At 35.2% G+C, this 27041-nt stretch overlaps 1 protein-coding gene across 5 annotated transcripts; it reads left to right on the top strand.

Annotated features, from left to right (window-relative positions):
- On the top strand, nt 1-26807 carry LOC132279031 (cell division control protein 2 homolog). 5 transcript variants are annotated; one of them, XM_059780945.1, is made up of 10 exons: nt 1-332; nt 18094-18189; nt 19620-19681; nt 19761-19945; nt 23967-24087; nt 24606-24779; nt 25586-25746; nt 25839-25914; nt 26016-26084; nt 26282-26807. In XM_059780945.1, the coding sequence occupies exons 3-10, from the start codon at nt 19670-19672 to the stop codon at nt 26372-26374; spliced, it is 891 nt and encodes a 296-aa protein (XP_059636928.1). In that variant the 5' UTR covers nt 1-332; nt 18094-18189; nt 19620-19669; the 3' UTR covers nt 26375-26807. The 5 variants fall into 5 exon arrangements, 4 of the variants coding, with proteins under 4 accessions (XP_059636928.1, XP_059636929.1, XP_059636931.1 ...); XM_059780946.1 differs by having other exon boundaries at nt 18109-18189; XM_059780948.1 differs by lacking the exons at nt 18094-18189; nt 19620-19681; nt 19761-19945; ... (4 more) ...; nt 26016-26084; nt 26282-26807 and adding exons at nt 499-578; nt 3801-3861; nt 3941-4125; ... (4 more) ...; nt 14996-15070; nt 15271-16004.
- Nucleotides 26808-27041: the final 234 nt, after the last annotated feature.

Here is a 27041-nt window from a genome sequence, read left to right on the forward strand (position 1 = left end):
CTTGCCTTCAATGCATTCAACAGACGTCCAGAAGCACCATACGAGTGCTACATTCAACGGTGCTAACAGGTTGGATAATGGAGAGGGACTGTTACGAGTGTTACATCAAACGGTGCTGGGAGGTTGGATGATGGAGAGCACTGTACAAGTGCCACACCCAGTATCTCCTCTTATAGATTTTGGAGGGAAATGCAGTTGCGCCACTGTATTTGTGTGTATAAACAAGATTCTCTCTCCTCATTTCACTTTGAAAATCTGTCTGCAACTCTAGTCCGATTTCAGAAACAATCGGAAAATTAGGGCAAAACCGGTGATCGTCACTATTTCTTCAAGTAAACTCTCTCTCTCTCCTCTGTCTCTAAACTCACACTTCTACAGACACTTTCACACACACACACACACACGTATCATCTTCAATTTCAATTATATCTTCAATTTCTATTAAATCTTCAATTTCAATTATAGTATCTTAGTTTTAATTTTTGAATTTTTGTTTAGCTTGAGCTTTGTCAGATCCCTACGATCTCTTGATTGCTATGTATGTCTGAAGCTTGTGCGTGCACAGATATATAACCTATGTAAGCATAGATTTGTATTAAGCATACATAAATATATATGACATCTTCTATATGCATAGATCTGTATTAAGCTATGTAAGCCCTAGCGACTGTACATATATATTTATATATTCTATATGCATAGATCTGTATGAAATCTTCTATATATTTAGGATGATTTTCTGTAGAAACTTTCTAGTTGTTTTGTGCTTCATTGAATCGTTGGTCTGATATCTTGTGCTTCATTGAATCGTTGGTCTGATATTCTGATTGTACAAGTTGCTGAAGAACTTGTGGCTTAATAGTATATAAAGTTGCTTTCGAATGTGCAAGATATATGTTCATTAACGGTACAAATTACAATTTCTTAGGTTGCATAGATGGAATATTATACACTTGTGTAAACAATTGAAGCATTTGAAGATAGAATTCAGAACTTGTGGCTTAATAGTATATAAAGATGGTTTTGAATGTGCAAGATAGCTGTTCATTAACCGTACAAATTACAATTTCATAGGTTGCATAGATCGAATATTATACACTTGTGTAAACGATTGAAGCATTTGAAGATAGAATTCACAACTTTTGAGATGAAATTATCATCTACATAATTGAAGAATTTAGTAGTTGATCTTAATGATCAAACAGTTAATATGTTTTGCAATCTCGAGCATCCTTTATTTCTGTTGAATTGGTGAGGAAGACAGTATTTTATTGACTCTGTTTGCATATGGGAGTTTTGATGTGGATGTGTTATGAATAGTTATCAAACAGTAGAGTGGTATTCTATTGTCTAGTCTTATGGAATTCTATGATAGTTTTATGGACTATGTTGTTCTGCCGGCACAGACAGATAAGTGGCAACAAATTGGTCCAACTTTTATAGAGATGTTTGTAATTATATATAAAGTAGCCATCCCTTCTCTGCAATAGTAGCTCATATCTTGAGAGATGGTGTTAATTCTGCTGAACATTTGCTAGAATTTCTCGGCTTCACAATAGGAGTACCCCCTCAACGCATCTTTGGGGAATTTGTTGAGCATGACTACTTTGTGGACTTAATAATCAAGTGCGAGTTATTCTTTTTGGTATTGAATTGACAGTAGAAATTAGATATTTTTTGTGCATGTATTCATTCTTTGGTCAACCCTTGAGGAAGACTACCAACTAGGGGGTAAAATGACTGTATGGGAAACAGAAACTTTTAATAGTTTTAGTTTTTTACTACATTCTGGTGCTACAGAAACTATTAACCATAATCTTTTCAGATGCTCCTGTTGGAAAACATAATATGCAAATTGTTATATTTATAAGCTCGTGTGAAGTGGCTCTGAAGTAGGTTGGGTTCACAGGAAATATAAGGATAAAACTATTGTTGTTCAACTGATTCTGGATTTCACAGTTCGTGTATGCCATATTTGGAACAAATAAATTGCAGAGCTACGAATAGTACTAGTAATGAAAAAATGTTGTTCAAGTGATATTGGCTATGACAGCTTCTGCCATCTTTGGAACAAATAAATTGCAAAGTTATGAATAGTAGTAGTAATAAAAGCTCCAGGGTGCCTTACAGGATTAAGGAGGAAGTCCGAGCTAGATGGTCATCATGATCAGAAGTAGGAAATAGGTTTTAGTTGGAAACTACCTATGACTTGGTTTAGAATGTAGTTTATGTTTGGACTTTGGAGATAGTTGTCATTGTTTCTTCGGTTCATTGTTGGTTGCCAGTGTAGCTTTATTGGAGATGTGTATATCAATGTTTGTCTTTTATTGGCCAGCTGTGCTGTTTGTTTTTTCTGTAGGATGTGCTCTCTTCTGCTTTATACTTATATATATTTTATGTTTATTTTCTTCATTGTCGTTACCTACCAAAAGAAAAAGAAAATATAGAAAAAAGAAAAAGGAAGAGAAAGTACTAAAACTTGAAGTAAGTGCATTCGACGATAGTTGATTAGATTTCAACAACCATCAGACTGAACTGTGCTACTATATTATTAATTTTCTCTTCCTATTCCCATTTTGGTGTTTTTATATCTCTGACCATTAATCTTTGTTGTTTATAAGTTATTTCTATTATTCAAGTTACACATGACTTTCGACGTTAGAAGCTCTATTAAACTCATACAGTGTACAAAGAAGGATCTGTTTTCCCATTGCTACGTGATGAATTTAAGTTTTGAGGTTCTTCCACAGGCAAACTAGTCACAAAATGGCTGAAAAAGGCTGCTAACATTTGAGGCAGGTGAAATGTTATTATTTCTTATGATAAATCACGTGAATTATTTTATAAAGTTAATTGAATTATTTGTTAGTTGTGTTTACTTAAAGATGCATTCCATCGGCATGGAATAAAATAGAAGGAAAAAAGAGTGAAGGAAAAACTGTGGATGCACAAAGAAATAATGTTTCTATAAATAGAAAAGAAAGGTGAAGGAAAATCTGAGGATGCACCAAGAAAAGAAACAGTATAGTGACTCAGTAGCGAGTTTCTTTTGATGCTTAGCATCTTGCTTAGTAAGACTTGTAAGATATTTTGGAGGCTATGTGGGCAATGGTAAATAAAGAAGGATGAAATAGGAACACTTGTATGTATAATACAATATTGAAGTTATTAATAACCATGCAACTTTTGGAGTTTTGATTTCTATAGTGATTGGCTAAAGAAAATGTAAAATATTTTGCAGCAGACGGAATAAAATGAGATTTTTGGGTTTACCCTTTTTTAAGCTGTGTACGTTAGAAATGAAAAGGGAAAAAGGAAATTTATTCCCAATTGGATCCAAGAAATTCCAAAAACTAATTTTTAGAAATTTCTTATTTTTAATTTTTCATTTTCAATTTAGTCCACCCATGACTACCTTTGGCATGTCTAGCACTGAAAACTTTGTTCAGGACTGAGAGTTTCAATACATTTGTTTATGGATGACCACTCATTGCATTTACGGCTTTTAAGTTCTGGTCAAATGTCCCTCCGAATTTTCTTCTTCTGGCACATCTGGTTTCAGTTCTTTTTGTACTTGTAATGGTTAAAATTTTGGAAGTTTCTGAGTTGATTTGTTTTACCATTAGTTATTTTCTTTCTTCCCAATGCAGATTTGTGGTTTGCAAGTTCTTGAGTTTATTTGTATTTCATGACTATCAACTGTCCTATTTTGAGGGTTAGCTTGATTATTTGTTAACACATCCATTTATTTTCCCTTGTTAATTGGTCGTTTATTAGAACTCCATTTTTCATTTTTATAGCTCAAAAACTTCAGATTTCCTTCGGTGTTGGTCCTGCTTGACCTGATAAATGGACGCTAAGGTAAGGTTTCTTACTTCTAATTTATTTTGATGCTTCTCCAAGTCTCCTTGAATGGTTGTTCATGCTGTTGGATTTGCAGTATCAGCTGATTGAGAAGATTGGAGAAGGCAGTTTTGGTGTGGTTTACAAGTGCCGTGAACGTGCAACCAATAAAACTGTAGCTCTGAAGAGGATTATCTTTATGGATCAAGATGAAGGTGTCCCCAGTTATGTAATAAGAGAAATCTCACTTTTGCAGGAACTGAATCATGGCAATATAATCAGGTAATGCTAGTTTATTGTTATTGTTATGACAAATAACCAATAATGAGATGAAAGAGTAATGTTTAAAAGTTTGATAGTTTTTCCTCTTCTTGCGACGTCTTTTTCTCTTTTTTCCATTGATATTTGGCCCAGAAAGTTATGGAATCTTAGTGCAAGTTACAGGACTCAACATTTTCTCTCTCTCTCTCAACCAATCAAAAAGAAAAAAATAAAATAAATAATTAAAACCAAATTACGTCCTAATATTTCTATGAAATGAGCAGATGGATTCGCTACCCTATCACTTGGAAACTACCTTCTCCTTTTCTATATTAAGAATTGGTGAATTAATTGTTGATTTCTTTTGGAAGTTCTGAAGCGTCCACCTAACGCAGAGAATGAATTTGTCTTGTATAATGTCGTTTTACTAATATAATTACGTTTTCTTTCCTAATGACACAATTTATCATGAAATGCAAAACTTAGTAGAGGCCCATGCTAAGGAATAAATAAGAGGTATTATTGATGCCATAATATTTCTTGCTTATGGACTCTTAGGATACACTTGGTTTGTGTCGATGGTTGCTCCATTGTATGCCACCAGCCATGCAACAGCAATATTGTATGAAAAATTAATTATGTCTTCCGTTTAGCATCTTAACATGATTAGTACTCAAAATGCAAAGTACCTAAGTACCTTTAATGGTTCTTTTTTCTGTTCCTTTCTTTTTGTTGACTTATAGGGGAGTCCTTGCCCTTTGGGTGGGATCATTCTCCTTCCGACACGTCACAGGCCCCAATGAGTAGTACTGTGAGGCATCGAACCCAGGACCTCCGCCCCGTGAGTCGTGTTCTTGGCCAACAACTCCACCCCCTTGGGGTTACCTTTAACGATGGTTGTGTGTTCTATAAGCAGAGATTTGTAGCCAATAACTATTAGATTATGTATAAACGGTTTTGAACTTAATTGAACTTAACATAAACTTAATTTCAACATGTCTTTAGATTACTTATATATATATATATATATATTTGTCAGGTGCTTAGGTCTATCTGATGGCAGATCATTCATAGAATCATAGGCATTCATATCTTCTCTCACCTCATCAATCCAAGTTTTTTGCCCCTTGTGTTGTTCTTTTGGTTGTCATGTACTTGAATAAAATCAGTCTCACATATTTTTGCATTCTGTTAGTGTTTGTTACATGTTGCACCTCCATCTTAGATAACTTTTCTTGTCTTCCGTTTGATGGTTACCTCCTCTAACTTCTTGAGTATGCCATTTGTTGTTTTGGTTACGAATATGATTGAGTCTATGAAGTGTAAAAACCTCAGATTATAAAATGATTTTTGGCCATCTATTTTCCGTATCCTTCAGATAGAAATTATTTTAATTAACCATGTATGAAGTGCCAAAATCAAATATTATTAAACCAAGCTAATTTTTTTGCCAACAGTGAAGTATTACTTTAATTGAGAGACTAATCACATAACTTAATTGCTTACATTTAAATCGCCAGATTAGTTATCTCATGCTAATATATCATTTATTGCAACACTACATTTGTGGGACTAGGCATTTGTGTTACTTCCAGAGTGAAAGGTTTGGTTCCATGCTTGTCCTGAAAAGCTAGGACTGATTATGCATATGCATATGCAATGCAAGATTTTGATTTAGTGTACAAAGAAAGGAAACCAAATCAAATAAAAATAGGAAATATGCCAAAATCTACGTGATCTTATGATTACGGGGATCTTATCTACGTGATCCCATGATAATAGGGATCTTGCATAAAACACCTAATAAAAGGTTGAAAATAGCTAATAAAAAATAATAATAATAATAATAATAATACAGATATTTCAACACTCCACCTCAAGCTGGAGTGAAGATATCAATCAAGCCCAACTTGGTAATCGAGGAATGAAGCAAAGATGGACCAATGGATTTGGTGAACACATCTGCCGACTGATTAGAGGACCGAATAAAGCACGGCTTGATAATTCCCAAGGAAACCTTTTCTCTGATAAAATGAATGTCCACCTCTATATGTTTAATCCTCTCATGAAGAACAGAATCTGAAGCAAGCATGATGGCTAACTTATTATCACAAAACAAGTTTGAGGATTGTTTTTCACTTAGCCCTAGTTCCTCCAAGAAAGATCGAAGCCAGAGAATCTCACAAGTACCCTGGGCCATGGCACGATACTCAGCCTCTGCTAAAGATCTCGAAACTACAGGTTGCTTTTTACTTTTCCAGGATATAAGATGATCTCCATAGAAAGTAGAGAAGCCAGATGTGGAACGTCTATCAGTCTCGGACCCAGAATAGTCTGCATCACTGAAACAAGATAGCCCAACCTGCCTACTAGAATAATAGAATAATCCAAGTCCAGGACAGGACTTAACATATCGAAGAATATGATATGCTGCATCCATATGAGTTGTACGAGAAACATGCATAAATTGACTCACAACACTAACAGCAAAAGCCAAATCAGGACGGGTGTTGGTAAGATAAATCAATCTTCCTACCAAGCGCTGATACTGCGAGGATCAGAAAGGAGATCTCTAGACTCAACCGAGATCTTCATATTAGGATCCATAGAGTGGAAGCAGGTTTACACCCAAGCATACCTGTGTCTCGAAGAAGATCCAAGACATACTTCCTTTGCGATAAAGAGATACCCTGCTTAGATCTAGCAACCTCAATTCCTAAGAAATATATGAGCTGTCTAAGGTCTTTCACATCAAAAGCTTTATCCAATTAAAGCTTTACTTGAGCAATCCCAGGGATGTCATTGCCAGTAATGATGATATCATCAACACAGAGAAGAAGAATGATACATCGACCAGTGGAGGATCGGTGGATAAAACACATATGGTTAGAATGGCATCTAACAAACTCCATAGATAGAATTACGTCACTGAAGTGGCTGAACCAAGCTCTGAGAGATTGTTTTAACCTATACAAAGACTTCCGCAATCGACAGACCTTTCTAGCATACTCCCCCTCAGCCCGAAAATTGGGTGGAGGATCCATATAAATAGTCTCAAGAAGATCACCGTTAAGGAAAGCATTCTTCACATCCAGCTGATAAAGAAGCCAATTGTGAGAGGCAGCCAGGGAGACAAGCAAACGAACTGAGGTCAATTTAGCCACTGGAGCGAAGGTATCATTAAAGTCTTGCGAAGGTATCATTAAAGTCTTTAACAGCAATCTGAGTAAACCCTTTGGCCACCAAACAGGCCTTATACCGATCAATAAAGCCATCGGCCAGATATTTAACACTGAATACCCATTTGCAACTAACAGTCTTTTCACCAGGAGGTAGAGATACAAGCTCCCATGTTTCATTTTGCTGTAAAGCATCCATTTCTACCATCATAGTAGACATCTAATTGGGATTTCGGAGAGCCTTAGAGACATTTCTGGGAATGGAAATAGAATCAAGTTTGCCTAGAAAGGCTCGGTAAGACCCTGAAAGACCATCATAAGAGATAGACTGCGAAATAAGATGATCAATACTACAAACGAATCCAAATTGAGCAAGGGGGTTTGGGGTCTCGAGTGGGATACCGAGATTTAGGAACAGGGTCAGGGAAATGTAAAGTAGAGAGAGGAGATGTACCTGAACCTGTATCTGAGGAGGATGAAAGCAGTGGAGGCGGAGCACGAGGGCGGCGAGAATAGACCTGCAAAGGGGGTGAGGAAACCACAAGAGGAGACTTTTCTTGAAAAATAGGAAGAGGACGAGCAAAAGGAGAAGCCTCTTGCTCGGGAGTATGCTTATGAAAGGTGACATTAAGAGAGTGATACATGTGTTTGTGTACAGGATCATAACACTGGTAACCTTTTGACATTGAAGAGTATCCTAAAAAGATACATTTAATGGCCTTGTCATCAAGTTTAGTACGAGAAGGGTTACGATTCTAAACAAAACATGTACATCCAAACACCCGGGGCATGATGGAAAAAAGAGTAATATCAGGCTGAAGCACTTGTAAGGGGACCTTACCATTTAATACTCTACTAGGGGTATGATTAATGAGAAAAGTAGCTTAAACATTCATACCACTTAAAAGACATCGAACAACTGACATTAGTTTGTGGTTTTTATGCTCTGCCACACCATTCGTTTTAGGGGTATATGGACAAGTAAGTTGATGAAGAATACCCTGTTGGTTAAGTTGAGACCGAAACTCATTGGAAACATATTCACGACCATTGTCAAACCTAATATTTCTAACAACAGTATTATATTGAGTTTTATTCATTTGGAGGAATTAAGTGAACAAGGGAAAAACTTCAGATTTCTTTTTAAGTAAATATACCCCATGTGCAGCTGGAATAATAATTAATGAATGTGACATAATAACGATGCCCCGAAAAAGCAGTAACAGGAGAAGGACCCCCACACATCAGAATTTATGAGATCAAACATACTAGATGCACGATGCATATGAGAAATATAACTGGTTCTAGTATGTTTAGAAAGTTCGCAAATCTCACATTGAAACTTATTATCCTTACAAGCCGTTATTAATAAAGGGAAAAACAAACTTAACTACTGAAAGTTTACATGCCCAAGGTGAGCATTCCATAAATTTAAAGTCTGAAAAGAAAAATCATAAGATCTAGAAACTGGAAGATCAGGGGTTTGAAGGCTTGAAGCAAGTGAAGGAGGTGTCGGTGGAGGATCCCTAAAGTAGTAGTGGCCATTGTGCTCATATCCCCTTCCAAAATCCTCTTCGAACATAGGTCCTGTAAAACACAATAATGAGGAAAGAAAATCATTGCACAGTTTAGTGATTTGGCAATCTGTGGAGTCCACCAATAGTATCGGTTACTGCGGCAGTGCGGCCACGGCCAGAAGGACAATTGCGAGAAAATTTCTGCTTTAGCTCGGGATGAAGCTTAAAGCAACGATCCTTTACATGACCCGTGGCTCCATAATGCTGACAAATAACCTTTCCCTCTGAAAGTCTAGAATTAGCAACAAGAGCCATCTGATCAACTGGAGTCTTTGGTAAAGCTATTGGTTGAGAGATCTGATGTCTATGCTCCTCATGGTCAACAATAGCGAAGGCATCATATAAATCAAGCATAAGAGAGGTGTTTATGATCTGAGTTCTAAGAGCGTCATACTTAGATCGTAAACCCATCAAAAACTGGTAGGTATGCTGGTGGTCTAGTCTCTTGACCAAAAGAGTTGCAGCTTCTTCAGAGAAATCGGAGAGAGGTTCATACTATGCTAATTCTTCCCACCTAGACTGGAGGTACCCAAAATACTCTGTATTGACAGCTTGAGTGTCTCCTGAGATGTATGAGCAGTCTCCCAATAGAGTTCAAAGATACGAGCATCATTGCGAGAATGGGCATATATCTTGTTAAGGGCTTGCCACAGACGAAAAACAGAGGCGTGAAACATGAACATATTATAGATACACTCCTCCATTGAGTTGAAGATCCAACCTAGAATGGTGCATATCCATGTCCCATGCAATGTATTTAGTATCCGTATTTTCCAGTTCCTTGACTAAACCCAAAAGCCAACGAATTTTCCTTTTCCCTCCAATATAGAGTTGAAGAGAACGGGACCAAGATACGAAGTTGCACCCATTCAAGAGCACACTAGTAACCCATTATGCCGGAGTATGATGTGCGCCGAAGATAAAGTATGCTGGACTGAGGATAAAGTGTCCTTTTGGCTACTGGAATCAATCACAATACCCAAAATAAGGTTGGTCCACATGTCAAAGCATGAGGAAAGAGGAAAAAAAAAAAAAAAAGGCCGGAAAAATCAGCGCTTTCCTCTAAATATGCTGCCAAACAAACATAGGCAAGCCACAAAGAAAAAAGAACACCAGAAGGACCCTTAGGTCATAAAAAACCTAAGGGAATTCTCCTAAGAAAGGAGTAAAAAACAGAGGGTTACTCGAGGGGTCCAATGCAAGGGCTGGGAGGAGATGGAGGTGCGCCGGAGGTGAGGGAAAATGGAGAGAGGGAGAGAGAAGGTGGTTGCGTTGGGGAGGAAGATGGGGAAGCAAAGGTTTTTGTTTTGCTCTGATACCAAAAAGAAGAAGTTTTGGGTTTTGGTTTATTCAAACCGAGAGCCAAGAGCTATATTTATATATAAGTATAGGGTACAAAGAAAGGAAACCAAATCAAAGAAAAATAGGAAATATGCCAAAATCTACATGATCCCATGATTATGGGGATCTTATCTACGTGATCCCATGATTACAGGTATCCTGTCTACGTGATCCAATGATAATAGGGATCTTACATAAAACACCTAATAAAAGACTGAAAACAGCTGAAAAATAAATAAATAAATAATAATAATACATATATTTCAACAGGAATAAGGCAAGGATGATGATGATTAGGGTTTTCCTTTTTTAATGGAGGCCCGAATCCAACTGTTGTTGGACAAATTCATAAAAACCTTACCATTGTTCTTATTTTATAGGATGGTTTTTTTTTTGCCATTGGGTTTTTTTTTTTCCATATAATAAATGAATAAACAAATTTATCCTAAATTACCAACGTGGAATAGCCATGTAATTCATCATATAAATCACAAATTTTCTTTCGTTGTCTTTATCATTTTCCTTCTTTTTGTTCATGTTTCATCAATTACCTATTGAAGCTTGCAGCAAGTCTCATGCATTTTAACCCTTGACAATAAGGTAACTCTAGAACTATTCTTGTTTTCCTTTCAGCATAGTGAGTGATGGCAATAAATGTTGCAAGTTTTTAGTCCTTCGATAATTTATTTTAGTTTTTGCTTTATTTCTATTTTCTTCTCTTGGGGCACTTTGAATGTGTATGCGTGTGTTGTTTTTATGAGCCCCATGTTTGGTGAATTAATCACAATTCTCAAAGGAAAAATTTATGACTCACAAGGGGCGTATGGTCCCATTGTGTCTTTATAGAACTAGAAATAAAAGATTATAAATCTAGAAAATAAAAGGCTTCATCATTTTCTGTGATAATCATTACAAACCCGTCCTTAAAGTAACAATTAAATTTTATGACATTATTTATGAGATAACTCCTCTCTTTGTTTCCCCTCTCCTTGTAATGGCTCTATCTGAGGTGATGGATGTATTCCTAGGAATGCTATCTATTAAAATTGGATGCGAAAATTGGAAATGCAAATAGGAAAAGGGAAGAGAGAAAGATGGAGAATACAAGCATATACATGGTTCGGCACTAAGGCCTAAGTCCATGGACAAAGAGTGTTTAAGGGCTACATTTTTATTAATAAGATATATATCGTTACAAAGAGCCTATATATAGGCATGGTAAAGATAAGAAAATATGAAAGGTGTATAATATAGTCAAAGGAGGCACCGTGATTGGTGGAAGATTTTGCTCCACCGTTGTATAGAAATATTTAAAGTTGGAAGGAAATTGCTTGAATCACTGTGATTGGTGGAGGATTTTGTTCCACAATTATATAGAAATATTTATATATTTCAACACTCCCCCTCAAGTTGGAGCATGAATATCATGAATGCCCAACTTGCCAAAGAAATGCCTCGAAAGATGATGAGAAGGTGTCCGGAACAAAGCTAGGAAATTGACCAGATCTTGCCGGGGAAAATGACCAGATCTTGCCGGAGAAAATAAACTAGAACTTGCTGGGGAAAATGGCCGGAACTAAGCCGGGAAATGGCCAGAACAACGCCGGGAAATGGCCGGAACTAAGCCAAAAAAAGCCGTAACTAAGCCGGAAAAGAATGCGAAGACATAGAAAATTTGCTCCATGATAATAATTTCCATACTCCCCCTCAAAATCTAAGATCGATGCTCTGATACCATGTTAAAATTGGATGCGAAAATAAGAAATGCAAATAGGAAAAGGGAAGAGGGAAAGATAAAGAACACAAGCATATACATGGTTCGACACTAAGGCCTACATCCATGGACAAAGAGCCACTAAGGGCTACATCTTTATTATTCAGATATATATAGGCATGGTAAAGATAAGAAAATATGGAAGGTGTACAATATAGTCAAAGGAGGCACCGTGATTGGTGGATGATTTTTTCCCACCGTTATATAGAAATATTTATAGTTGGAAGGAAATTACCCGGATCACTGTGATTGGTGGAGGATTTTGCTCCACGCTTATATAGAAATATTTATATATTTCAACACTATGTAGTATCTAGAACTCAATGGGTTTAGTTCATGTGGGACTTTTATGGCTTATCAGAAAAATAATAATAATCATCTGTGAAATGGTGTTTATACAATGATTTATATTTTTCCTGGGTATTATTTGTGATATATTAATCTTGATAGCTTGTGTATCATACAGTACAACATATCACTTGTCTTTCTAGTATTTGTAATAAGCGGAATGAAGATGAGACATCAGATACCTACTTCCACTGAGGCAGACATTGCTGGATTTGTTTTTTGGCATTTTATGCTATATCACACTTCTAAAAATCTTGTACCAAAATGAATATATTAAGGAGGGCTAACTTTCCATTCTCTTTTAATTGTTGTTCTGGTTGATGGATGTATGTAGAACTTGATTGTCTCATGAGTATAGTGCATCCTTAGTTCAGAGAGGCCCTTATCTATTTAATATAAATTAAAATTTTATTGGTTGCAAATAGTAGTAAATCTCTTATGTTTGATTTATCTGCTATATATCTTTCTATTAACTTTCTTAATTTCTTGAACTTCTGACGACATGTAAAGCGTCCTAATTTTGTGAATTTCTATATATATATATATATATATATAATAATGTGTGTGGAACTTTGGAAACAGGTTACTTGAGGTAATAATAAACAATTGGGCAAGCGTGGATCTCATTTTTGAGTGTCTGGACCTTGATCTATCAAACTTCATTGCATCTTATCCTGAGGTTGCAAAGGAACGACAAAAAATAAAGGTGGGTGAGAGCCTTTTGGATGTATTTCCGTAAATTGGTTACTTATGTCTGTAGCTTAAAAATAAAGCTAAACTGGTGCATTGATGAAATGGTATAGATGTTTACGGCCTTCTCTTTTCACTTTTACAGATCGATAAACTTTTATTTATTGTATGAATAATTTTTATTTGACACTAGCACTTTTCTATTGTTATGATGAATAAAGTAGAATGAAAGACACTGACGGAAAGTCCATACGGTTTTCGAAATACTCCTGTTTATGTTTCTTATTTTTTATCATTTATTTATTTATTATTATTATTATATATATATAGTTATATATTTTGTTTGTCTGCAGTTACTTTGATTAGTTAGTTGAGATGACAATGACGATTACCTTCAAACATGATCTCTCTGCAGGGTTTTCTCTCTCAGATTCTCTGTGGTGTTGCTTATTGTCATTCTCATAAAATACTCCACCGGGATTTGAAACCTGAGAATTTGCTGATAGATGGCAACAACAACATAGTGAAGATTGCTGACTTTGGATTGGCCAGGGCATTTGGTGTTCCTCTTAGGAACTACACTGGCAAGGTATGTCACTGCTCATTACCATTATCCTTGTATTTGTCCTTTTTGTATACCTGATTGCTTTGGTAACAATTTTTCACTTGCCACGGGGATATGTAGGCTGGAAATTGCGCAATTTGAATACCACAACTTAGGAGACATTTAGATATGCCTTTTTTTTATGTATAAAAATAAAGAAATAAGTGTTCCCAAAAAAAAAGAAAAGTATCTTTAGTGTGGGATGGGGAACACTGAATAATTTCTAGATTGCCCCTTGGGGACATTTTGGACATTACTTTGTGTAAAATTGTTATTCTTCCTGAATGTTGCTCTGGAAGTTGAGATCAAGCAGAATGGGGTTGGCTGAGTGGAGTAATTTGTTCTTCCACTTAGAAAACAAATATGTTTATTATCTTTGTGAAGCATTGATACTCTATTATTGTATAACTAGTTGAATAAAAAATTATTATTCTCCTGAATCCTGACTCTGGGCATAGCAAGCAAGAGAAATTTGGGAAGTTCTCCTTTATGTGTCTTTTGTAAACCCACAGTAGTCAGAAAAGTGACATTCGAATATTAATTTCATATAATTGGTATCATTCTTTCTCAATGTTGTTTGGATGATAAGAGAAAAATGATCGTAGGATTTCTTGCCTGCTTTTGTTTCTTTCTCTTCTCTTATTTCCAGCAGCTTCGTTCTAGTGGCTCTGGAACAATTAGGAGATTCTCTAGAAGAAATATGGGGTTCTGCTTCTGGGGTCAACATGCTATTGGGTGGTGGACTGAGTACACTCTAGAGGCTGTGATTCGGGCCTTACTAGAAAAGGAAGTCCCTTGCAAATGTAATGTTGAGCAATTAAGTTGTATGTTTTGATCACTTCTCGAGAAACATTATACTCTTTTACAAGGAAACTATTCAAGTATGAGTCAACTTGTTTATCACATTGTCTATGATTTTCATACTTTTGAAGTGCACTCCAGGGTGGAACTTTAGCATACAAGGCACCCGAACTCCTGCTTGGTGCCAATTACTCCACTCCGGTTGATATGTGGTCTGTGGGGTGTATATTTGCTGAGATGGTGACCGGTCAGCCTCTGTTCCAAGCACATACTGAATTTAATGTATTGATGGAAATATTCAGGTGCTATATAGCTCACACAAACCGATTTTATGTGCTTGTTCGTTTTCCATGTCAAGTTTATTCAGTCATATTGACTTTTGCATTCCTGTATGAAGGATGTTTGGTGTGCCAACTGAAGCAACCTGGCCTGGAGTGACTTCATTATGTGTCCACTTTACTAAAATGATCGCGGTAATAGAGGATTTTGAGCTTGCTTTGTCTCTTTGATCTTCCTGTCGCAGAATATATCTTAAAAACAGTACTGTCCTCACCAATTGTTTCTCTTCTGCTGACAGTTCCGCACTGTTGTCAAACGAAACCTTGCAGCCGAGGCCGCTGGAGTTGGAGCTGTTGGATTGGATCTTCTTTCTGTAAGTTGTGATTTTGCTATATATACCTTAGTCTGATTCTGATACATCACAAGGAGTTTCTGGTTCTAATCGTATATAAAGAATTTGAGGATCACCACCACTCACATTAAATTAAGCTATCTAGTTTTAAAATGTCACTGCATTTTGAAAGTGAGTGGAATATATATAAAATATAAATTTTATCTGTTGTTTTTATGCAGAAAATGCTGATCTTGGATCCAAGTAGAAGGATTACTGCTTCTGATGCACTTCAGCATGCATACTTCCGTATTTGAGCTCTGACGGTTGGATAGTTCGTTCATCCATGTACTCTCTGCATCTATGGAACTTGATTCTTCTATTCCCCTCCACTAACAAAACTGTGTACATAACTTGCACCCGTTACTGTTCTACTGAAACTGTTACGATAACAAGGTCTTGAATCTCACCAAAAACTACGTGAATATCATTTCTCCTTGTTTGGTTGTGTGGAAATATTACGACACCAGAGGTGGAGGGTATTGTTTCTAATGCTTGGATTCGGCCTTTAGATCTTTTTTTTTGCCACAAATTTACCGAGCCGTAGACCGTAGTCATCTTCAATGTGCTTTGTAGTGGTGACAAAGCCAGTCTCTCCCTGATATTTGCCCCTCTGGATCTGTTTGTTATTATTCCCAGGTAAATGGACATAAATGGGGGGTCTCATGAATGAGAGACTACTGCTACTTTGTGCTTTCATCTACTTGTCTTGCTTTTATCTTTTTCCTTTACCAATGATGGTGTTAATCAGAGTTAGAGAATCTTGTAAGCAGCTTAATGAGGCTAATTGCGAAAACAGGATTGTAATTGCGAAAACAGGATTGTTATGTTTGGGTGCACCAAATCAAGGTGGGAATTCGGTGCCGCCATACACAGTAATATGAGAATTTGTCCATTTATCCGTCTAAAAACTAAACACGTCCTGAGAATGCAGATTGATTATGAATTAATTGCAGGAAAGCTTTATTTCAATGAGAATTCAACTTTATGCGCATTTAACTATGGATGTATATGTGTATATAAATATGTGTTGTGAGAAATTGGCTTACATTTATCTTTTAAAATCGAATGCTTTGTTCCTCTCTAAACCAAATGGGTTGCTCACAATTGATCAAAATTGATCAGAAATGAGATTACAAAGGCTGATTTACTGAAGCAAAAGCCAAGCACCAAATCAACCTCAAATTCCCAACTTTTGAAATCACTGGAGGGGGGCAGCTTCCAACCTTAGTTTTGTTCTCCTTTCAAAACTGTCACTGATTGGCAAAAATTTTTGCTTAATTTTAGAACTCCCATTACGCAGAACTCGGATCACAGACTTATTATCGGAGAGTTTTTGACAAGCACTGAATTGGTGTTCATCAAAGGTTACATTTTTTGTGGGAAAAGATATCAATTTATTATTATTATTTTTTTTGGTAATGTGATTTATTGTGAACCATTCATAAGTTTGGTAAATTAAATATATTCAATATTTTAAAAGAAAAATTAATGTTTAGAAGATTGTAAAAACGAAAAAAGTTGTATATTATATTGATTTTAGAAAGAAAAAAAATTTGCTAGAGTTGTTCAGTTACGGTAACAAAAACAAATAAAAAAGACTTTTTTCACTTTTGGTACTGGATTTTTTCTTTTTAATTTTTAAATGAATCATATAGTATGTATTTATACAAAATGTAACAAATCTTACCGAACTTTTTATTATGAGTGACAATTTATAACGAAACCCATTAAATCGCTCAAATCTGCTCATTAAAATTAAATTATTTGGGCAATCAATTTAAATGAATGGGTAATTAATGGGTAAAAAATGGGTGCCCATTATATTCATGGGTAAATAATGAGTGAATAGTAGGTACCCGCTCAAACAAAACTCTTTTTCTGTCTCTTTCTTCTTTTATTTATTTTTCCCTCTGTTTTCTCATCTCTTCCCCCTTTTTTCTCTCCTCCGTTTCTCTCTTTCCTTTCTCTCTCCTCTGTTCTCTCTTTCTTCTCCTTTTTTTTTTTTTTTTTTTAACAAAAGTTTTTTAACTCTTTTTTTTGCTCTCTAAAAAATTTGAGAGAGAGAGAGAGAGTAATTTCCTCTTTATTTTTTTATTTTTTTATTTTTTGGTATTCGAGAATTAAAAATATTTGACAATTTATTTTTAAAAGTATTTGGGTAATTGGGTTGGGTGTGGTTTAGGTTTGGCTCAGCCTATTTAACACCCAACTCATTTTTAATCTACTATAATGGGTTGATATTTGATAATGGTTAGTGACTTATTGATGTCCCGTCCATTCATAACCAGTCCAAACCCACCCAATTGCCACTCTTAATTTTTATAGTTACTTATGTGCATTTTAAAGAGATTTAGTAATAAAATACAATCCATTTTGCATGGAAACTCTATCTACTTTTACATTGATCAATATATTATAATCAGGTCCATATAAAAGAATAATAAAAATTGAATATTAAAAAATAAAAAATTCATAAACAATAGATGAGTAAGGTCGAATTTCGTACTCCTTCAGTCTCATACAAAATGTCATATTTGTGAGTCACGATTCCCATACAAAATATCATGTTTGTGAGTTACGATCCCCTAAACATAACACTGGGATAGAGGGAATACTATTTTGTGTAAATTTTAAAATAACATGATATATCTTTGCAATTCTTAATTTTTAATTTGACTTCTTAAATTTTTATTTAAACTCCACTTCTTCACCTTCAAATCCATTCGTTTATAAAAATTAAAATTAAAAAATGTTGTAGCAATCATCATCATCATGATTTGTTAAGGCAAAAATAAGTTGTGCTGACATTCAAAATGCATCCAATGGTCCTGAGGGGTTGGATGATCGAGAGCACTTTACAATCGCTACACCCCAGTATCTCCTCTTTCTGATTTTGGAGGGAAATGCAGTTACGCCTCTCCTCTTTCTGATTTTGGAGGGAAACGCAGTTACGCCTCTGTATTTGTGTGTATAAATAAGATTCTCTCTCCTCATTTCAGCAGATTTTCGCTTTACAGCTCTCATCTGCAACTATAGTTCGACTTCGAAAACAATCAAGAAATTAGGGCAAAACCGGTGATCGTCACTATTTCTTCTAGGTAAACTCTCTCTCTCTCTCTCTCTCTCTCTCTCTCTCTCTCTAAACACACACTTACACACACACATATCATCTTCAATTTCAATTAGAGCATCTTAGTTTTAATATTTGGTTTAGCTTGAGCTTTGTCAGATCCATACGATCTCTTGATTACTACGATCTCGTGATTGCTATGTATGTCTGAAGGTCGTGTGCGTATACACACATATAACATCTTCAATTTCAATATACAATTTGTCAATAACTGTTGATTGCGATAAGGTCTTTTTTCTATATTAGGAAAATGTAAGCCCTAGCGCATGTACATATATATATATTCTATATGCATAGATCTGTATTTATACGTCTTTGAGATGACGATGACGATGATGATGATGATTTAGGATGATTTTCTGTATAAACTTTCTAGTTCTTTTATGTGTTGAATTGAATACTGGTCTGATATTCTGATTGTACTATCGAGTGTGCAAGATATATATGTTCATTAGCAGTACGTATTACAATTTCTTAAGTTTCATAGATGGAATATAATACACTTGAGTAAACAATTGAAAGATTTGAAGATAGAATTCAGAACTTTAGAGATGAAATTATCGTCTGCATATTGAAGAATTTAGTTGTTGATCTTAAATTATCTAACAATTAATATGTTTTGTGATCTCGAGCTGCCTTTACTTCTGTTTTCTAGTGCGGTAATGAATCTCTTTTGGTGCTTAGCGTCTTGCTAAATACGAATAGTGGGATGTATAATATCAATATTGAAATTATTCATAACCAAACAACCTTTTGGAGTTTTGATTTCTATAGCGATTGGCTAAAGAAAATGTAAAATATTTCTGCAGCAGAAGGAATAAAATGACTGTTTTGGGTTCACTTTCTTTTTAAGCTAGGTAGATTAGTATTTTTGTACTTTAGGTGCTACTTTAACTAGTGTTGGAAGAACAGATATTTTGAAGAATATTATGCATGATAAATGACTTTACAAGAAATGAAAAGGCAAAAAGGACATTTATTCTTGATTGGATCTAAGGAATTCCAAAAACTATTATGACTACCTTTGGCATGTCTAGCATTGCAAACTTTGTTCAGGACTGAGAGTTTAGATACATTTGTTTATGGATAACCACTCATTGCATTCATGGCTTTTAAGTTCTGGTCAAGTGTCCCTCCAAATGTTTTCTTTTGGCACGTCTGGTTTCATTTCTTTTTCTATTTGTACTGGTTAAATTTTTGGAAGTTTCTTAGTTGATTTGTCTGTTCATTAGTTCATTTCTTTCTTCTCAATGCAGATTTGTGGTTTGAAAGTTTTTGAGTTTCTTTGTATTTCAACTGTCCTATTTTGACGGTTAGCTTGATTATGTGTTAACATATCCATTTATTTTCCCTTGTTAATTGACCATTTATTAGAAATCCATTTTCCAATTTTTCCAGATCAAAAACTTCAGATTTTCCTTCGGTGGTGGTCCTGTTTGACTTGATAAATGGACAATAAGGTAGGGTTTCTTACTTCTAGGTTACTTTGTTACTACTCCAAGTCTCTTTGCATGGCTGTTCATCCTACTCAATTCGCAGTATGAGCTGATTGAGAAGATTGGACAAGGTGGATTTGGTACGGTTTACAAGTGCCGTGATTGCGTGACCGATGCGATTGTAGCTCTGAAGAGGATTTTCTTTGGAGATGAAGATGAAGGTGTCCCCAGTTCAGTAATAAGAGAAATCTCGCTTTTGAAGGAACTGGATCATGGCAATATAATCAGGTGATGCTCATTTATTGTAATTGTTATGACAAATAGCCAATAATGAGATGAAAGAGTACTGTTTAAAAGATTGATGATTTCTCCTCTTCTTGCCACCTCTTTTTCTCTTTTTTCCATTGATACTTGTTAAGAAAGTTATGGAATCTTGGTGCAAGTTAGAAGACTGAACATTTTCTCTATCTCAACCAATCAAAAAGAAAAATAAATTTTAAACCAAATTATGTCCTAGTATTTCAATGAATGAAGAGATGTATTAGCTACAACATTGCTTGGAAACTACCTTCTCCTTTTTTATATTAAGAATTGGTGAATTAATTGTTGATTTCTTTGGAAGTTCTGAAGTGGGTGGGTGTGGATGGAGAACGTCCACCAATGCAGAGAATGAATTTGTCTTGTATAATGTCTTTTACTAGTATAATCATGTTTTCTTTCCTTATGACAATTGATAAGGAAATGCAATATTTAGTAGAGCCCCATGCTAAGCAATAAATAAGAGGTATTATTGATGTCATAGTATTTTTTGCTTTTGGATTCTTAATATACACTTTGTTGGTGTCGATAGTTGCTCCATAGTATGCCACCTGCCATGCAACAGCAATATTGTTGAAAAATTAGTCATATCTTTCGTAACTTCGTTTATACTCTCTGCATCTTACATAATTTAGTACTCAAAGTACAAAAGTACCTAAGTACCTTTAATGGTTCTTTTTTTCTTTTCCATTATTTTTGTTGGCTCATAGGCATGTCCTCACCCTTTGGGTGGGACCATTCTTCTTGTGATACTTGGCAAGCCCCAATATGTCATTCTGTGAGGCGTTGAACCCAGGACCTCCGCCTCGTCAGTTGTGTTCTTGGCCAAAACACCACCCCCTTGGGGTTACCTTTAATGATGTTTGTGTGTTCTATAAGCAGAGGTTTGCAGCCAATTATTAATAGATTATGTAAAAACAGTTTTGAACTTAATTCAACTTAACATAATCTTAATTTCAACATGTCTTTAGATGACTTATATATAAATATATATATTTTGTCATGTGATCAGGTCTATCTGAAGGCAGACCATTCATAGAATCATAGGCATTCATATATTTCTCACCTCCTCTATCCAAGTTTTTTGCCCCTTGTGCTGTTCTTTTGGTTGTTCTCTACTTGAATAAAATCAGTCTCACATATTTGTGCATTCTGTTAGTGTTTGTTGCATGTTGCACCTACATTTGACTCTTCTTGTCTTTCATTTGATGGTTACCTTCTCTAACTTCTTGAGTATGCCATTTTTTATTTTGATTATGAATATGATGGAGTCTATAAAGTGTAAAAACTTCAGATGATAAATTGATTTTTGGCCATCTATTTTTATTTCCTATAGATAGAAATTATTTTGATCGAGCATGTATGAATTGCCAAAATCAAATCTTCAGATTTTCTTGCCAACAGTGAAGTATTACTTTCATTGAGAGACTAATCACATAAATTAATTGCTTACATTTAAATTGCCATATTAGTTATATCATGCTAATATTTCATTTCTTGGCACCACTCAAATTTTTTTAGACTAGGCATTTGTGCTACTTCCAGAGTGCAAGGTTTGGTTCCATACTTGTCCTGAAATGATAGGGCTAATTATGCATATGCAATTTAAGATTTTGGTTTAGTTATGGAAAATATTTATAATCTAGGGAGTACTATCTATTTGGTTTCTTGAAAAAAATATATATATTTTAGTTGGAACATCAACCTTTCTTTACACAGTTGAACATTTATTTTTGATAGTAATTAAAATTTGAAATGACATCAACAATCATACAAAAAGATCAAGTCCAATAAAATTTCTGGATCGTTTATTCTTTTTAGAGCAGTGATACACACCTCGAACACAAAATAAGAAAATGTCGTTTATGGTATCTTTTTCTTGGGACTCCTTCTTTCTTTAGACTCCAACTACAACATTTATTCTGCCATCACAACACTTCATCCCCAACCTCAAAACTCGCTACTTCATTAGCATCTTGCCCGACTCCACCTGATCCGGCCAATGTCCCCTGCCTCATGACCCATCCACTAATATCCATGCAGTTATGGACTCAATCAATAACATCAAACCGGTTCAAGAATCGCTTGAAATTGTTTTGACAATTGTCGATTTTATGGAAGGGCAAAACTTGGATTCCTTCCATGAAGATTATGGTTTTTTTTTTTCCCTTTCAAATCTTCTTGATTCTTTGCACAATACATTTCAGAAAATGATTATCATAATTTTGGACAAAGATGTTGAAACTCATGGAGGTCCAATCTCTCCAAAATGTATACTTTTCATGCTGTAATGGTGCAACGATGAAAACGTAGCAAGATTAGGTTTTCCAAAATGTGAGGGAGAACTTAGGTGTGACTCCTATTAGGATAAGATTAGAGAAAACAGACTTAGGTGATATGGACATAGACACAAAAGATCTATATATGCACCGGTGAGAAGAGGTAGGATAATTTGCATAGAGGGTAGGAGGCAAATAGGGCACCTGAAATTGACATGAGATCAAATCATTAGAAATGACTTTAAAAACTTAAATATTAGCCAAGAGATGGCTTGTAATAGAAAGAATGGAAAAAGAGAATTCATTTATTCATAAGGGCGATGATGTTGATTAGGGTTTTCCTTTTTCAGTGGAGACACAGATCCAACTACGGCTGGAAAAATTCAACAAAACCTCACCATAGTTCTTATCCTATAAGATGATTTTTTGTTGTGATTGGATAATTATTTATCCATATAGTAAATGAATAAACAAATTGCTCTTAAATTACTGATGTGGAATAGCCACATTATTTATGATATAGATCACAGAATTTTTTTTGTGGTCTTTATCATTTTCCTTCTTTTTATTCATTTTTCATTAATTACCTTTTGAAGCTTGCAGTTGGTCTCATAAAATTTAATCCTTGAGAAACAGGTAACTCCAGAACTGTTATTGTTTTCCTTTCAGCATAGCGAGAGAAAGCAATAAATGTTGCAACTTCTTACTCCTTGGATAATTTATTTTAGTTTTTGCTTTGTTTCTCTTCTTCTCTTGGGACACTTTGAATGTGTATGTGTGTTGTTGTTATGAACCCCCACTTTGGTGAATTAATCACATTTCTCAAAGGCAAAATCATAACTCACAGGGGGCAAATGGTTCCATTGTCTCTACAGAACTAGAAATGAAAAATTTTAAATCTAGAATGGCTTCATTATAGAAAATGGAAGGCTTCATCACTTTTTGTGATAATCATTACAAACCTGCCCATAAAGTAACAATCAACTTTTGTGACATTGTTTTTGAGATAATTCCTTCCCCTCTCTTTTTTCCCTTGTAATGGTTCTATCTGAGGTGATGAATGTATTCCTAGGAATGCTATCTAGTATCTAGAACTCAATGGGGCCATTAATTCGTGTGGGACTTGCATGGCTTATCGGAAATCTAATATTTGTAATGGTGTTTCTACAATGATTTATATTTTTCCAGGGTATTATTTTTGATATATTTATCTTGATACCTTGTGTATCATAGTACAACAGATCACTTGTATTTCTAGTATTTGTAATGGCAGAATGAAAATGAGACATCAGAGGCCTATTTCCACTGAGGCAGACATGCTGGATTTCTTTTTGGCATTTTATGCTATATCACACTTCTAAAAATACTTGTACCAAAATGAATAAATTAAGGAGGGCTAACTTTCCATTCTCTTTTAATTGTTGTTCTGGTTGATGGATGTATGTAGAACTTGATTGTCTCATGAGTATAGTGTATCTTAGTTCAGAAAGGCCCTTATCTATTTAATATAATTAAAATTTTATCGGTTGCAAACAGTAGTAAATCTCTTATGTTGATTTTTCTGCTATATTTTTCTATTAACTTTCTTTAATGTCTTGAACTTCTGACAACATTTAAACAGTACTAATTTTGTGAATTTCTAATATATGTGTGTGTATATATATATATATATATATATATATATATCTGTGTGTGTGGAACTTTGGAAACAGGTTACTTAATGTAATAAAGAATGGGGCAGACGTGGATCTCATTTTCGAGTGTCTGGACCTTGACCTGTCAAAGTTCATTGCTTCTTATCCTGAGGTTGCAAAGGATCAACAAATAATAAAGGTGGGCGAGAGCCTTCTGCTTGTGTTTCTGTAAATGGGTAACTTCTGTCTGTAACTTTAAAATGAAGCTAAACTGGTGCATTGGTGAAATGTTACAGACGTTTATGGCCTTTTATTTCACTTTTACAGATCAATAAAGTTTTCTTTATTGTATGAATATTTTATATTTGACTACCACTTTTCTATTGTTGTGACATGATATCACTTGATGTGGATGATTTATAAATTTTATGATAATGATTTTTTTTCAATTTTGTGTTGTTTGATAAAATTGAGTTATAACATGACCAGAAACTGAATAAATTAGAATGAAGGACACTGACTGAAACTCCATACGGTTTTCCAAACACTCTCTGTTTATCTTCTTCTTTGTTACTGTTTACTTATTTGTGTTTTTATAAAAAAAAAAATTAAAGAAAGAAAGAAAAAATTGCAGTTTCATAGTGTTTGTCTGCAGTTACTTTGGATAGTTAGTTGAGATGACAATGATGATTACCTTTGAACATAATTTCTCTGCAGCGGTTTCTCCATCAGATTCTCTGTGGTGTTGCTTATTGTCATTCTCATAAAATACTCCATCAGGATTTGAAACCTAAGAATTTGCTCATAGATATCGACAGCAAGGTCTTGAAGATTGCTAACTTTGGATTGGCCAGGGCATTTGGTGTTCCTCTTAGGACCAACAGTGGCAAGGTATTTCACTGCTCCTGACTATTATCCTTGCATATGTCCTTACAAGAAATCATGTTTATGAAATTTGTTATGTTCTATTTTCCTTAATGTTGGCTTGGTATTTTGGAGTAATGTTGAGATTTTTCCTTCATGGGTATCTAGATGTTTCCTGCATACCAAAAAATTCTTTTTCTTTTATTGATTTTAGCAAGAAAAGTTGTAAATTTTAATGAGAAATTATTATTCCTGCATACCCAAATATATATATGTGTGTGTGTGTGTGTTGCTCTGGAAGTTGAGATCAAGCTGAATGGAGTTGATGGAGTGGGGTAATTCTACTTCCACTTGGAAAACAAATCCTAAAATTTGTGAAACATAGATACTCTTGTCATTGTATAACTAGGATAATAACAAATGGTTATTCTCCAGAGCCCTGACTATGGGCGCAGTGACTCACAGAAATTTGGGAAGGTCTCCTCTAGGTGTCTTAAGTTTTCTAAATCCATAGTAGTTGGAAAACTGGCATTAACTATCATTCTTTCTCAATGTTGTTTGAATGAAATAAGAGGAAACTGATCGAGTGCACTCCAGAGGTTGTGATTACGACCTCACTAGGAAAGGAAGTCCCTTGCAAATGTAATTTTGACGGATTAGGTTCTAGTGGGGTTATCTTTTTTCTACAAAACATATCAATACATCTTTAAATATACCAGGATTTGATCACTTTTTGAGAAACATCTCATTCTATTACAAGGAAACTTTTGAAGCATCAGTCAACTTGTTTATCACATTGTCTATGATTTTCATACTTTTGAAGTGCATTCCAGGTAGCAACTCTAGCATACAAGGCGCCTGAAGTCCTGCTTGGCTCCAATTACTCCACTCCCGCTGATGTGTGGGCTGTGGGGTGTATATTTGCTGAGATGGTGACCCTTCGACCTCTGTTCTGTACAGAAAGTGAGATTAGTGTATTGATGGACATGTTCAGGTGCTAATATAGCTCACACAAACCGATTTTATGTGCATATCCATTTCCCATCTCAAGTTCAGTCATATTGACATTTGCATTCTTGTATGAAGCTTGTTGGGTGTGCCAACTGAAGCAACCTGGCCTGGAGTGACTTCATTATGTGACTACATTGCTTACATACCCACGGTAATACAGATTTTGAGCTTCCTTTGTCTCTTTGATCTTCCTACCACAGAATCTTCAAAAAGGTACTGTTCGTTCTCACCTTGTTTCCCTTCTGCCAACAGCCTCAATGTACACGAAACCTTGGAGTCGAGGTGGCTGGACTTGAACCTGCTGGATTGGATCTTCTTTCTGTAAGTTGTGATTTTGCTATACCTAACTCTTGTTCTAACCGTGGCCTAGCAAGTCCATCTGATCACCACTCGCATTAAATTAAGCTTTCTAGTTTTAAATGTCGCTGCATTTTGAAAGTGACGGAATATATAAAATCTAATTTTTATATGGTACTTTCACATTTCCTTGTATGTTTACTTTGGTCATTGTTTTGCAGAAAATGTTGATCTTGGATCCGAGTAAAAGGATTACTGCTTCTGACGCACTTAAGCATTCATACTTGGGAAATGTCTCTGCTGCTGGTACTTGATCCCCAATTCCTCATCCATTTCTGTTGCTGGATTGAAAACTATAGCAATGCTAATATGGGGTTTAAATCAACACAAGACCAATACTTGGAAGTAGTCTCTGTGGATTATTAGTTCATGCATGTACTCTCTCCATCTACTATCTTTGATGTGATTCTTCGTTTCCACTCAACTACGAAAATATGTACATCACTTGCATAGGTACTATTGCAGTCGTTAGAAACTATTACGATAACAAGGTGCTGAATTTGCTTATCATGCCACTTTTTAACTGAGAAACCAAGTGGGGAGGCAAAAAGAAATTATAGAAAAAATTTCATTTTTCTTTGTTTGGTTGTCTTGAAATATTACGAAGAAATGAAAGAGAGGAAAGAATCTTGCGGAGAGGACATAAAATGGGTACTCTCATGGTTAGTCGTATTGCTTTTATCAGAGTTGGGGAATCTTGTTAGTAGCTTAATGAGGCTAATGGGAGGAGCCTTTGGGATAGGTCCAGAATGAGAATTTGTCTGGTTGATACTCCACACACACACACACACATTTCCATTGAACAGTCTGAAAACTTTCTTCTTTTTTTCAGAATTGAACCCAATCAGGTCCTGAGAATGCAGATTGCAGATTGATTATGAATTGCATGAAAGCTTTATTTCAATGACAATTCAACTAACG

This window comes from Cornus florida, unplaced genomic scaffold (assembly GCF_030987335.1).
Source record: "Cornus florida cultivar Cherokee Brave unplaced genomic scaffold, ASM3098733v1 CherokeeBrave_3.0.0_Hap2_Chr10, whole genome shotgun sequence".
Taxonomy (NCBI): Eukaryota; Viridiplantae; Streptophyta; class Magnoliopsida; order Cornales; family Cornaceae; genus Cornus; species Cornus florida.

What these genes read in the sequence shown, in the direction of transcription:
- LOC132279031 (XM_059780945.1), top strand. An exon ending in AGGATCAACAAATAATAAAG is followed by an intron (nt 24,088 to 24,605) that starts GTGGGCGAGAGC and finishes ATTTCTCTGCAG; the next exon opens with CGGTTTCTCCATCAGATTCT. An exon ending in GTATTGATGGACATGTTCAG is followed by an intron (nt 25,747 to 25,838) that starts GTGCTAATATAG and finishes TCTTGTATGAAG; the next exon opens with CTTGTTGGGTGTGCCAACTG.